Source organism: Marmota flaviventris, chromosome 8 (genome assembly GCF_047511675.1).
Source record: "Marmota flaviventris isolate mMarFla1 chromosome 8, mMarFla1.hap1, whole genome shotgun sequence".
Classification (NCBI taxonomy): Eukaryota; Metazoa; Chordata; class Mammalia; order Rodentia; family Sciuridae; genus Marmota; species Marmota flaviventris.
Window position 1 is genome coordinate 79,964,767 of NC_092505.1, and position 15,784 is coordinate 79,980,550.

A 15,784-nucleotide genomic window follows, 5' to 3' on the forward strand; every position below is an offset into this window, starting at 1 on the left:
AATAAAATTTTAAAATGACTCAAACATAAGCAGCAACTGAATTCATGAGTCTTGCCTATGTTCAACTAAAAACAAGCCTGAAAACCACTCTGGAACAACTATGATCTGAGTCTCCAGCTTATACACCTGTATTTGTGTCAAAGATATACTCAAGTTCTTTTCAGAGTATCTACATGAATGTAGCACTTAGCCTATTTATGAATCCTCATTTAAGGACATGCAAATATTAAAATATTTTTATTTGTTTTCTCTTTTATCATAGTATGCTTTGAACACTCATCTACATTTTATTATGATATTGAATGACATACAAGTATTTCAAAGAGTTTGCCAGATACTAATGACTAAGTTGTTAAAAAAAATCAACATGCACAAAAACAAACAAACAAACAAACAAAAAACCCCACACACTTCCAAATAGAACTTTTGTGAGTTGTTTTGGTAACAAGAAAGTGCACTCTATGATGAGAACTAAACATTTCTTTTCAACGTTTTTATCAATGAATCTATGACTTTCTTGTTTCTCAAGCTGTAAATAATGGGATTTAACACAGGAATTATAACCATGTAAAATAGAGAGAAGATCATATCTTGATCATTTGCTTGTGAAGATGCAGGATGCACATACATGAAGAGAAGGGGGTCATAGTATAAAGACACAGTAAAGAGATGAGCTCCACAGGTGGAAAATGCTTTTCTAAGGCCCTTTTCAGACTTCTTTTTAAAAATTGTATAGAGAACAAATGTATAAGAAACAAATATTGTCATAATGCTGAATATCTGAATTGAACCAGAGAAAATAAAAATTAATAGATAATTAATAGAAGGATTAGTACAGGAAATCTTTAACAATGCTACAATGTCACAGTAAAAGTGATGTATTATGTTGGATTTATAGAAGGTTAATCTGAATAGAAAGCTTTCATGAATTAAAGCATGAAGAAAGCCACCTACAAATGATAAAACTATTAGCCAGATGCATAATCTATTGGTCATAATCACTGGATAATGTAAAGGGTGGCAGATGGCTACATAGCGATCATAAGCCATTGCTGCCAAGAGAAAACATTCTGTGGTTACACTGACTCCAAAGGAAAAAAATTGTATCTTCCATTCAGTGAGAGAGATCATCTTGATCTTGATTAACAAATTGACCAGCATATTTGGGGTCACTGTTGATGTTATCCAAGCATCCAGAAAGGCTAAATTCCCAAGGAAAAAGTACATGGGTATATGAAGGTGAGGATCCCTGCAGATGAGGGCAATCAGGCCAAGGTTACCCATCATAGTGATGAGGTAGATCACCAAGAACACCAAGAAGAAGGGGAGTCTCCACTGTGGTTGGTGTGTAAGTCCTGTGAGAACAAACTCTGTCAACAAGGTTACATTTTCCTTTTCCATGTCCTCACTTGTTGTTACCTGAAATGAAATGAAATGAATGTAAAACAAACATACCTTAACTGTTGACAAAGTGAAAATATTAGATAGAGTTGAAATGAAACATACACTTGGAAGATTTCCTTTACATTTGTTTATTATGTTATGATTTTTAAAAATTGGAGATAATTGAAGAAATGGCAAAATACAATGATCTTGATTCATGGAATATTCAGAAATTAACAGGTCTAGGAAATAAGAAAGACATTCTAAGCATGTGCTGAATTTATGTGGACACTGGACTGTGCTAGAAAAATCCTGAGTCTGATATATGGTGCGAGGTCAACAGAAAAGACCTTTCCCAGTCCAGGACTATGTAATGACTTGAAGCCTGTGAAAAACCTTAAACTTAGATTATCAGGCAAAAATTATATACTGAAAACTTTTAAGACAATTAGGAGCAATATGAGTTGTCTGTAAAATAATTTTTCTGAAAGAAAAAAGGCTACAAGAAGAAATTAAAGTGGAGATCCAAGATGGTGAGCCAGAGAGAGGCAGCATTCTGTGTTGCTCCATGACCCGGGTCTCAACTAGTGGGAATACTGCTTCTCTGGGAGTGATAGAGGACCCCTCCACAGCTGCTCCCATGCAGGAATCATGGTAGCCATGCCTGCACAGCACACCAGGCCTCAGCATTAGAGCAGGACTCCAGACTCCCAAGTACTTGCCCACAAAGGTCTCATGGGTACCTTAGCAGAACCACTGACATTAGCACCGAAGCAGAATTTCCAGATGCCCCTCCTATACAGAACACTCAGCCCTACACAGGTTCAGGAACTCCTGCCACCACTTCTGAGTGGACCCCCATCTACCAACGTGGGGCTCCCTTGGTTGCCTTCATCTTGGGACTAAGCATATGCCATAGTCCCCTATGCATACAGTAGCCTACCTGCGCCTGGGGACATTGCACACGCTCTGAAGACAGCTGACAGCTCCAACACTGCACAGCACAGAACTAATCTCTGAATACATTGCACAATGCCATCACCCGGCTTCCCCCACTCAACCCAACATCCTATCGCTGAAAGCAGCCACCTCCATCTTGGGTCACCTCTATCACCATCTTTAGTTGGGGCAACTACCAGTTTGGAACACTTGATATTGAGGTACCCATAGTTTCAAATTCCTCCCAATCCCCAGGAACTGCTAACCCAGCATAGTGACTGCTCAATACAAAACAGCCTTCTACAACAGATGTGCAGCCACCAGACCTCCAAAGAGAAAGGCTCCTGGTTAGGAAGTAGAAAGGGAGAGGGTGCAGGAGATACACTTTAGAGACTAATTTAGAGGGCAGGAACTCTGAGGTCTACAGGCGAAATGAGGAGATAAGTCCCAGCACGCATATCACAGAAGCGGAACACAAAGGAGATCCTTGAGGTGCAGTCTTCCATCAGGACCCACAGGTGCCATACTCCACCTCCAGGTGCCCTGCTCCCAAGACCAACCCTCACAAACTGGACCCACAGGTGCCATACTCCACCTCCAGGTGCCCTGCTCCCAAGACCAACCCTCACAAACTGGTAATCTCCACCATCCTGAGGGTGTAGATACTAGATAAGAACAGACAACTCCACCTATTGGATGAGAAGGGAAGCAGGAAAGATACTGACACACAAAAAATAATGAAAAGACAAGGGAAGAACATGCCCCAAACAAATCAAGATACTACATTATTAGAATCCATGGCCAGCACAGCAGGAGAAATTACAGAGAAGGAGTTCAGCATGTACATAATTAAAATATTCTGTGAATTAAAGGAAGATATCAGAGAGCAAATACAGGCAGCAAAAGATAATTTTGATAATAATAGTGTAGACCACACAATGAAGATAGTAAGAAACCATGAGCAGAACATTTAAGAAATATGGGATAGCATAACAAGATCAAATTTAAGAGTTATTGGGATAGATAGTCATAGATTTCCAAACCAAAGGAATGAACAATGAAATAATATTAGAAAATTTCCCAAATATAAAGAATGAATTGGAAAACCAAATACAAGAGGATTACCTCATGCCAAATGTACAAACTTACAACAGATCTACACTATGCCACGTTATAATAAAAATGCCTAGCATACAGAATAAGGAGCCACAAGAGAAAGGAATCAGATTACATATGGGGAAAGCCACTTAGGTTATGTGCAGATCTTTCAACCCAGACCCTGAAAGCAAGAAGATCCTGAAACCACATATATCAAGCTCTGAAAGAAAATGGATGTCAACTAAGAATCTTTTTTTTTTAGAGAGAGAGAGAATTTTTAATATTTATTTTTCAGTTTTCGGTGGACACAACATTTTTATTTTATTTTTATGTGGTGCTGAGGATCGAACTCAGCACCCCATGCATGCCAGGTGAGCATGTTACCACTTGAGCCACATCCCCAGCCCAACCAAGAATTTTATATCTAGCAAAATTAGCTTTAGATTTGATAATAAAATAAAAAACTTTCATGATAAATAAAAGTTAAAAGAAAGCCTGCACTATAGAACATACTCGGCAAAATATTCTAAGAAGAGGAAATGAAAAACAATGATAAAAATCAGCAGAGGGAGTTATTATCCTAAAGGAAAAACTAATCAAAGGAGAAACCAAGTCAAGTTAAATACCAAAAATAAACAAAAATGGCTGGGAATACAAATCACGTCTCAATAATAACCCTAAATGTTAATGGCCTAAACTCACCAATCAAGACATAGACTAGCAGATTAGATTTTAAAAAATATACTGCTTCCAAGAGACTCATCTCATAGGAAAAGTTATACACAGACTGAAGGTGAAAGATTGGGAAAAATCATACCACTCACATGGACTTTGGAAGCAACCAAGGGTTTTCATCTTCATGTCAAATAAAGTAGATTTCAAGCTAAAGTTAATCAAAAGGGATATAGAAGGTTATTTCATACTGCTCGAGGGAACCATACACCAATAAGACATAACAATTATAAATATATATGCCATGCACAATGAAGCATCTATGTTTATCAAACAAACTATTCTCAAGTTCAAAAGTCAAATAGACCACAACATAATAATTTGGGGGGACTTTAACACATCTCTTTCACCACAGGATAGATCTTTCAAACAAAAGCTGAACAAAGAAACTATAGAACTCAATAATAAAATCAATAACTTAGACTTAACTGACATATATAGAATATTTCATCCTTTGACAATCTAATACACTTTCTTCTCAGCAGCACATGGATCCTTCTCTAAAATAGACCATATATTATGCCACACAGCAACTCTTAGCAAATACCAAAATGAAGACATACTACCCTGCATTCTATCAGATCATAATGAAATAAAATTAGAAATCAATGATGAGATAAAACATTAAAAATACTCCAACACCTGGAGACTAAGTAATATGCTACTTAATAAATAAGCGGTTGCAAAAGACATCAAGGAGAAGATTTAAAAAATTCTTAGAGGTAAATGAGAACACTGATACAAAATATTAAAATCTCTGGGAAACTATGAAGGCAATACTAGGAGAAAGTTCATTGCATGGAATTCATTTCTTAAAAGAAGAAAAAGTCAATAAATAAATCACCTAACATTACATCTCAAAGCCTAGAAAAAGAAGAACAAACCAACACCAAAAGCAGTAGAAGACAGGAAATAATTAAAATCAGAGCTGAAGTCAATGAAATTGAATCAAAAGAAATAATTGAAAAAAAATGACAAAACAAAAGTTGGTTCTTTAAAAAATAAATAAAATTGACAAATCCTTAGCTATGCTAACAAAGAGAAGGAGAGAGAAAACTAAAATGATTAATATATGTGATGAAAAAGGAAATATCACAATAGACACTACAGAAACACAGAAGATAATAACAAATTATTTTGAAAACTTGTACTCTGATATTATAGAAAATATTAAAGGCATCAACAAATTTCTAGAGGCATATGAGTTGCCCAAATTGAATCAGGATGATATACACAATTTAAACAGAACAATTTTAAGCAAGGAAATAGAAGATGCCATCAGAAGCCAACCAACCAAGAAAAGCCCAGGACCAGATGGATACACAGCTGAGTTCTACAAGACCTATATAAAAAACTAATACCTATATTCTACAAATTATTTTCTGAAATAGAAAAAGAGGGAACACTGCCAAACTCATTCTATGAGGCCAGTATCACCCTGATTCTAAAACCAGGCAAAGGCACATCAAAGAAAGAAAACTTTAGACCAATATCTTTGATGAACATAGATGCAAAAATTATCAATAAAATTCTGGCAAATTGAATAAAAAAACATGTCAAAAATATAGTGCATCACAATCAAGTGAGGTTCATCCCAGGGATGAAAGGTTGGTTCAACATACAGAAATTTATAAACATAATTCACCACATCAATAGTCTTAAAGATAAGAATCATATCATCTCAATTGATGCAAAAAAAAAAAATTCGACAAAATACAGCACCCATACATGTTCAAAACACTAGAAAAACTAGGAATAACAGGAACATATCTCAACTTTACAAAAGCTATGTATGCTAAGCCCCAGGCCAACATCATTCCAAATGGAGAAAAATTGAAAGCATTCTCTCTAAAAATTAGAAAAAGACAGGGCTGCCCTTTTTCACCACTATTTAACATAGTTCTTGAAACACTGGCCAGAGCAATTAGACAAAAGAAAGAAATTAAAGGGATATGGATAGGAAAAGAAGAACTCAAATTAGCACTATTTGCTGAGGATATGATTCTATAACTAGAAGACCCAAAAAAAATTCCACCAGAAAACTTCTAGAACTAGTAAATCAATTCAGCAAAGTAGCCAGATATAAAATCAACACTCATAAATCAAAGTCATTTCTGTATATCAGTGACAAATCCTCTGAAAGGGAAATGAGGAAAACTGCCCCATTTATAATAGTCTCAAAAAATACAAAGAAAGAAAGAAAGAAAAAAGACAAGACAAGACAAGACTTGGGAATCAATGCAAGAAGTGAAAGATCTCTACAGTGAGAACTACAGAATGCTAAAGAAAGAAATCAAAGAAGACCTTAGAAAATGGAAATATCTACTCTGCTCTTAGATAGGGAGAATTAATATTGTCAATATGACCATACTACCATAAGCGCTATACAGATTTAATGCAATTCTAATCAAAATCCCAATGGCATTCCTTATAGAAATAGAAAAAGTAGTCATGAAATTCATCTGGAAAAATAAGAGACCCAGAATAGCTAAAGCAATACTCAGCAAGAAGAGTGAAGCAGGTGGCATCACTATAACAAACCTTAAACTATAGTTCAGAGCAATAGTAACAAAAATAGAGTTGTAGACCAATGGTTCAGAATAGAGGGCACAGAGACAAAACCACATAATTACGGTTATCATATATTAGACAATGGCACCAAAAACATATATTGGAGAAAAGATAACCTCTTTAAAAATGGTGCTGGGAAAACTGAAGATCATATGCAACAAAATGCAATTAAAACACTGTCTCTCAACATGAGTAAACTCAACTGAAAGTGGATCACAGACCTAGGAATTAAACTAGAGACACTGCTTCTAATAGAAGAAAAAGTAGGCTTAAATCTCCACTATGTCCAATTAGGCCCCAATTTTCTTAATAACATTCCTATAGTGCAAGAATTAAAATCAAGAATCTATAAATGGGATAATTCAAACTAAAATGCTCCTTCTTAGCAAAAGAATTAATCAGTGAGGTGAATAGAAAGCCTAAATTTTGGGAGCAAAGTTTTTACCACATACACATCAGATAGAGCAATAATCTCTAGGATATATAAAGAACTCAAAATCTTAACACCAAAATACAAATATCCCAATCAATCAATGGGCCAAGGAACCAAACCGACACTTCTCAGAAGATGATATACAGTCTATCAACAAATTTATGAAAAAATGTTCAACCTCTCTAGCAATTAGAGAAATGCAAATCAAAACTACTCTTAAAAAGATTTCATCTCACTCCAGTTAGAATGGCAGCTATTATGAAGACAAACAGCAATAAGTGTTGGCAAGAATGTGGGTGAAAAGGCACACTCATACATTGCTGGTAGGACTGCAAATTGGAGCAGCCAATATGGAAAGGAGTAAGGAGATTCCTTGGAAAACTGGGAGTGGAACCACCATTTGACCCAGTTATCTCACTCCTTTGTCTATACCCAAAAGGCTTAAAAACAACACACTACAGTGATGCAGCCACATCAATGTTTATAGCAGCACAATTTACAATAACTAAATTATGGAATCAACCTAGATACCCTTAGTAGATTAATGGATAAAGAAAATGTGGTATATATACTCAATGGAATATTACTCAGCAATAAAAGAGAATAAAATCATGGCATTTGCAGGTAAATGGATGGAGTTGGAGAATATAATGCGAAGTGAAATAAGCCAATCCAAACAAACCAAATGCTGAATGTTTTCTCATGTAAGGATGCTGATTCATAATGGGGATGAGGGAGGAGCATGGGAGAAATAGAGAAACTTTAGATAGCACATAGGAGAGGAAGGGGAAGAGTGGGGACATGGGGATAGGAAAGGCGATGAAATGAGATGGACACCATTATCCTAAGTACATGTATGAAGACATGAATGGTGTAACTCTACTTTGTGTACAATCAGAGAAGTGAAAAATTGTGCTCTATATGTGTAATCTGAATGGTAATGCATTCTGCTGTCATATATAACAAAATAGAATAAATTTTAAGACAACAAGAAGAAACTGAAGTTTCAATTGTTAATAATGTAGTTGTTTCTAACATTGAAGGATCCCAAGACAGATTACTTATCAGAATTATCTGGGCATCTTTACCTCCAAAATATGAAGAGTAAGAGGTTATTGTAGCAATAGACTTACAATTCAAGAATGAGATTTGAAATGCATATTTTTAAAGGCTTTTGAGATGTTTCACATGCATGAAAAGTGCTTCACCTTTGTGATAAGATTTTTAGAGTGACAAAGGGAAAGATACATTAATTCAAAACATTAAGAATATTCTATCAATAGGACTACATGTATATGAGATGAGAGGTAGATAGTGAAAAAGTATAGTCACACAGTAACTTAAAATGAGGTTGAGGACTGAGATTCTTTGGCAGTAAGTGCAGGGAATGTCCTCTGAAAATCCAGGTGGCATATAATCAGTACTATTACAAAACCATCTTTAAAAAATAATGATATAGAAGTCATTGGGAATAATCTAAGGTGTAGCTGTGGATGTAACACACATCTAATAGTGTCAAATGTAAAAGAGAAATAGAGAGTAAAGGAATTTTAGAAAGTTATATTACACCAGTTATGAAGTGCACATTTGTCATTCATGAGAAGGATTGCAGTTGATCCCTTTTTCTACCATATAAATTTTGGTGATGAAGAGACTATTACTCCTCTACAGCTAGAAACTCACATTTCTAACCCTACTGAACCCGAGTTAGGGGATTTAATCGAGATTGGGACAGTTAAAGTGGCACACCAGACATTTGGAATTTGGAGAATGAGAGACAAAGGAAGAGGGATTAAAGGGAATTTTGGAAATGCAGGCAAGGCATATAAAGACTTCAGCAAATGTGTCCCACACTCAAAAATGAAATTGATAGTGTGGGATATGACATTCCAGTGATCAACAGCAACATCAGCAGGCTGCATTAAGATAGTATGGGGAAATGATTTTGGCTGCACAACTTTATTCAATTCATGACCATTTTTATAGGTTATTCCTACCATCTCCCTAGCCTTTCTCTATTAGAACCAACATTCATTCAATAAAAATCCCTTTGCGTTGTACCTAAGAGTCCTGTCATACCCAAGGTCCAAATAAAGAAAAGACAAGAGAGAGATCAGAAGGAAGACACTGATCAGAGTGATGAGAGAAGCAGAAAAACTGAAAAACTGAGTGAGATGACGTGGGCATAAAGGAGGGACAATGATCAGGCAATAAAGTGAAGTACTGTGACAAATGCCAGAGCAAATATTCTACTAGGACAGTGAGTGAACAGAGATCCCTGACTATGAAAATAATATATCTGTGGTGGCTTTAATGAAAGTCCTTTCCATTAATTATAGATTAAGGTCAGAGAATAAGAAGAGTTGGGAGCAATTGGCAGTATAGTGAGAACCTCAAGTGATGTGGAGAAGAGCTAGCATTTGTCTACTGCTGCAGGTAAATGAAAGATAAATTTCTCTTACTAATTTTAGAACAAAATATTCCAACTAGGAGAAAAGGGGGAAATGGGGAAAGGAGTAAAAGGGGCAGGAGAAGTGGAAAGAAAAAAATTGAGTTCAGAAAAGGAAAAACAATAGGAAGAAAATGAAAGGGACATATATGGGCAAGTGTAGAAAAGACAAGCCAAAGAAGACTGGGGACCTTTTTTTTTTTTTTTTTAAAAGACTGGAAAAGGTTGAAAAGAAAGTCTCAGAGGCTTGAAGGTAAATATAGGTCTTAACTGGGCAGTTCATCAAGAAATGTGGATTCTTTATCATTAATCAAAATCCAAATTTTAATTTTCTATGGAATTTGCGTATGAGAGATTTGATTTTAAATTTTACACACAAAATTTCTCTTTTTCATAAATATATCTAATATATATTTGGATCATAAACATGATCTAAAATGCTTTCCATATTTAGAAGTTGGTTGGTCTTCATTATTATAGTGATTAGAACTGACTCACATGAGAATTTCTGTTCAAGTGATCAAAGAAAGGGAAACATTATTATCAAGCCTTAGAGATTTGCTGACAGAGGTTGGGTTATCTCACAGACATCATGTGGGGGAACTAAAACTGCTACGTGAAAATTTCTCCTCCTGTACCTAGTTAAGCCTAAGAGGTATCAGAGTGGCCAGTTTGCCTCTGACCCAGACATTTCAAAGGATTTATAAATTTTCTGGTCACCTAATCTGTGCCATTTTCCAAAGTGCAGGACTCAGACTTTCTTATCTCTAGGAATGATGCAGTCAGATCTTCCCTTTGCCATTTAAATTTTATAAAAAATATTGTCCTTTTGTCTCAAGTGGAAAACTGGTTTGGTTTTGGAATTGATCCTACATCTCCCAATTTGAAAATAAACTATGCCTTAATAGAAACATCTCTACCTGTATTTTAAAATAGTGTGTAATTTACTTGAATGAAATTTCATCTCTAATAAATTAGCCTTATTTAGCAGATAGTTTTGAGGTAAACATTAAAACTGAAATTATCTGTATAAATAATCACACCAATAATTTTACTGGTTATATGTGTTTTAATTTTGGATGGTGTTCATTCCATAAGTCACAAATCAAAAAATAATTTAAAATTTTCAAATTTTGTTTGTGTGTAGATATTTTTTAAGACATAAATGCTAGAGAGAGAAGTAGAGGAAGATTTTAAGCATGTGTCCTGATTTTATATATACATATAAAATATGTTTATGTATATGGGGATGTTAATATACATATTTAATAAAATTATGTTTGGAAGTGAGTAAAAGAAGAGAAGCTAATATTTGATTGACACTGTGAAAGTTTTAAGCACCATATGTATTTAATTAAACAATTAATCTTATCAGAACCATAAAGTGGCATATTTTATTTTGTACCAGGGGTTGAATTTGATCACTAAGCCACATCCCCAGCACTATTTTGTATTTTATTTTAGACACAAGGTCTCACTGAGTTGCTTAGCACCTCACAATTTGCTGAGGCTGGCTATGAAGTCACGATTCTCCTGCCTCAGCCTCCAGAGCAGCTGGAGCTATGTGCTCCATAGCTCCCGGCACAAAGGGATATCTTTAAGAAAGAAATATCTGTAAGAAACATAATTGAATTTTTAAACCCAGTTTAAAATTATTGCTCTGGTTCACCAAAATGTATCTCATATGTCATTATAGTTATGTTAACAACATAATAAAAGATGATTAAAGGAAACAGATCAGTTTTCCAGCTAATTCTTTTGTTTATCCATATTTTAGTCATGAAAATAGCATTTACAGGAAATTCATGAGTAGTTTTCCATTTCTACTTGTTTTCTTTACATCTTCTAAACCAAATTATAAATTATTATAAATTAACAAAATTTTAAACTTTTTATATAGAGAACAATGAATATTATAGAAACCATTTATCTTACCCATCCTTTGAAAGAAATTGTGGAGATCCTTAAATGCTTTGGGCTTTGTAATGTAGAAAAAATACAATTAGAGTACAAGAAGAACGAAAATATAGAAAGAAATTCTGAGCAGACCAATTCATTTTAGAATTTTCATTTCTCAAGCTAAGGAATGTTGTGTATATAAATTTGTCATTTTAAAAAAAAGAGAGCCAACTAATTGTACATTCTATGATTTTGGCTCAAGAGAAAGGGGAAGGGACCAATTCCCCAAGAAAGCCAGAGGATTTCCTGTAGGATACAGTGAAATTGTTCTATGGAGTATTGTGTATTTGGACACTCTACAGAGTAGTTCAAATTGTTCCACAAGGTATTACAAACTTTGAAATTAAAAATATTAAGTCACTATAGATGGTTCTAGATTTAACACATGGTATTATTATTTATGCCACCACTTTGCCCCACAGGTGGCACTTCTGACATATTGAGGTAAATTTTAGTTTGAATATAAAATGTAGTGTTCTGAATTCTTTGATTGTGTGGCTTTGTTTGTGCTTCTTTTAGTCAGCTTTTTACCACTGTAACCAAAAGACCTGACACAAACAATTAGAGAATGAAAAGTGTATTTGTGAGCTCACAGTTTCAGAGGTCTCAGTCCATGGATGGTCAACTCCATAGCTCTGGGCCAGAGGAGGCAGAACATCATGGCCGAAGGATATTGTTGAGGAAAGCAACTCAGAACATGGCACCAGGAAGAAGACAAAGGATTTCACTCAGCAGGACAATATATACACCCCAAAAGCATGCCCCCATCCAACTACACTTTACCTGCCTACAGTTACCACCCAGTTAATCCCCATCAGGGGACTAATGCATTGATTAGGTTAAGGATATCATAGCCTTATCTCTAAGCCCTCTTGCATTGTCCTGTACATGAGCTTTTGGGGGACACCTCATATTTAAATCATAACAATTCTTATTACAACATGAATTTTTTAAAGCTAAAGATCTAGATCCTATCTAAAACAAAATAATCATCAAAAAAACTATAGCTCAATATTCAAACATATATTTATACCTACCAGTTTAAACTGAAATCTAATGAGACATTATAGTAGGCCAAGGTCAGAGGGAGGCACAAAGGAAGGGAAAAGTAAAATGATCTCTATAGGAAGTGATACACAGCTCAACTTCCCAAACTTCAATGCCTATACATTTCATGGAGATTTTGTTAAAATGCAGATTCTAATTCAATAATTACAGACTGAAGCTCAGGAGGCTTTATTTCTATTAGGGCAATACTGGTAGACACTTGGAACATGAGCTTATTATTAAGTAGTCTAGATCACTGGAGAAATCAAAACATGTAAATGTGATTGATCTGAAAAGAGAGAAGCAGGTAAGAGCCAAAAATGGCCAGGAAGGCAGCAGAGGAAAGGTTATACAAGGCTTAGAAGGCTAGGCCAGCTTTTTTGTTGTTTAACCTAACTTAGTAGAAAACTTTTGATGAATTTTTAACATGGTATTTGCATTCTCAGATGTTCCCTTTGGGTATTAACAGTGGTCTTTAATAAACATTCATCAAGTAAAGAAAATAATTTACTTATTTTCACACTTAGATCTGAATAGTAGTATATAAATACCTACACAGTAAAAGTTTGTTGATGTTATTGTTTTGACATTGCCTCCATGTGAAAAAAAGGGGCAAAAGGAAAGACCATATAATTCATTAATCAATTAGTTAACTTAGAACATTTCCAGTGAAAAGGAAATATGTGGGGGGAAAACAGCCTTTATAAGTATATAAGTATAGTCACTGTGAATAATTTGAAGTAAATTGAAGTAAACTATATGACGTGCAGACATAGCTATTATCTTAAAATTTGACTTGACTCCCCTTTAAAAATTACTTAATTATGTCTTCACAAAACATATTCCAATTTTTGACTACAAAGTTCTACACTAGTATTTTAGGATAAATAATCTTTTTAACTGTATTTATTTTAATAGTTAAAGTATGATCTGTCCTTGAGGATTTAATTTGCATTTACCAAATGATTAATGATCTCCAGCATATATTTGTGTTCTTATTTGAGATGAATATGTATCTTTAGTGAGTTGTCTCTTTAAGTTTTTGTCCATTTATAATTGGGTTATGAAATTTATTTTTATATAATTTGAGAGCTTATAATAGATCCTATGTATATGCAAATATTTAATTAAATATTTAAGTTGCTAACATCTAGAAATTTGATTGCCTTTGCCTTGTAGAACATATTACACTAGACCCTGTACCAGTGCATTTTGATTGTTCTAGTAAGAATTAGCAACTATCCTTCTAGATATATGGAAAAATTTCACTGAAAACACTGTCAGTTTTATTATATATTCTTCCTAGATCAGTTTAAGAGAAACAACTATTTTCAGGGAAGGAGTACATTTGAGATAGTCTTTGGTAAATAATACCTTTACAATTTTAAATGAATTAATGCTGCTTTAGTAGTTTCTGGAGAGAATTTTATGAACTAAAGCATATGGTGAAGAGAGTAATGTGTATGCAGAAGACTTAATATAAATTAAAAAATATATGCTTACATGTAATCTGTACAGTCACAATAATATACATCTATATTCATTCATGTATATTTACAATTATATTTAGTACTGAGATCTGGACATATATACCACACATGTATATAATTTGGTAGCAAGGTAACTTATTAAAAGCTGTTTAAGAATTATATGACAGTCATAGTTTTGTATGAAAGAATCATCTGACAGCAATGTTTGGGAAATAAGATTATAAGCAGGATGGTAGAGGAAATAAGTAACTAGAATTTTGTAGAACACATGTGAGTAATTGTTAGAGTGACATCCTGACTGGCATCAGTAATATGAGTATGGAATTTTAATAGTAAAAGAAAGGCAGCTCCTGGTGTTGTATATAACTAAAAATAATTTTTTAAAAAAATAAAGGCAGAGTATGATAAAAATGGCTAATTGAAATGTAAAGAGTATGGAGTATGAGGAAACCTAGTATTTATGAACCCCCCAAAAGGCCAAGCATGCTCATTTTTATGTCTTTCCCAGAAACCCACTAGAAATTAGCACATCCTATCTTCTTAAAATTATTTGACCTTAGGTAATAATCATTTAAAATTACTTGTCTTTCATAATATATTCTAATAACTATTGAGATGTTACTCCATTGCATTTTTTACTGGATTTATTTTTAAAATTTTTTCTAAAGACTGAGATAATTTACTTCCTATGCAATCAGCTTTCTTTTCATCTCTACATCTATGCTAACTTAATTTTTCAGTCTTATTTCTTGTCTTTCTAAATTAGTGAAGCTTTTCACATTGACTGAGATCATACAAATAGTTGCAAAAGCCCTTTAAAAACCTCATAAATAAAGAGAGGCAACTCACTTCCTCTTGTTACTAGGAAACAAACTGAGCTAAGAGCATCCTCTTGGAATTTAAAAACTGCCTCAACACCCTGTTATTTTATTACTACATTCTTATTTCTGTTTGTTTGTTTTTTTTTTCACCCTATGATTCATCAGTTGAAATTCTAAAGGAAGTAAAATTCAAAATTTCCCAATAAAGTGGAGATAAGGAAGTTCAAAGAGTAATAGTTTTGCTGTGATTTTTCATCTTCTCAGCAAACCACAAACATACTAACATAAAGGGGTAGAGTCTCCAGCCTATGGAATACCGTTAGGTATGTATATTATTATTCTAAGTCATTTTGGAAACATTTATACTACTTTAGCATTTAGTGCCTTAATAAATTCACATTGAAGAATATTTAAGTAAAACGTTATTTTTCTGCTTTATTTATTATGGTGTGAACATGATTAAAGTTTTTTAACATTTTCAAATTAAAGATACCAATACTTTAAGAATTTAGGGGGAGATATATCACTTTAAGTCATTTAAATACTTGAAAGATTGATTTAGTCAGAATGAAAAAGGGGCAAGACAGTCATGATTGTCAAAAACTTTGAACACTTAAATATTTTATTCCATTTTGTAGGTTGTCTGTGCACATACACCATTGATTAATTTCTTTGCTGTGAAGATGCTCTTTTTTATGTATGTATAACAGCGGAATGCATTGCAATTCTTATTACACACATGCAGCACAATTATTCATAGCTCTGCTTCTATACAAAGTATATTCACACCAATTTGTGTCTTCATACCTGTACTTTGGATAATAATGATCATCACATTCCACCATCAATAATAACCCCATGC

At 34.0% G+C, this 15,784-nt stretch overlaps 1 protein-coding gene across 1 annotated transcript; it reads right to left on the bottom strand.

Annotated features, from left to right (window-relative positions):
* Window positions 1-471: 471 nt before the first annotated feature.
* On the bottom strand, window positions 472-1,437 carry LOC114099027 (olfactory receptor 5H8-like). The gene has a single exon (XM_027943245.2). The coding sequence runs from the start codon at window positions 1,399-1,401 to the stop codon at window positions 472-474; it is 930 nt and encodes a 309-aa protein (XP_027799046.2). The 5' UTR covers window positions 1,402-1,437.
* Between the last annotated feature and the right edge of the window lie 14,347 nt (window positions 1,438-15,784).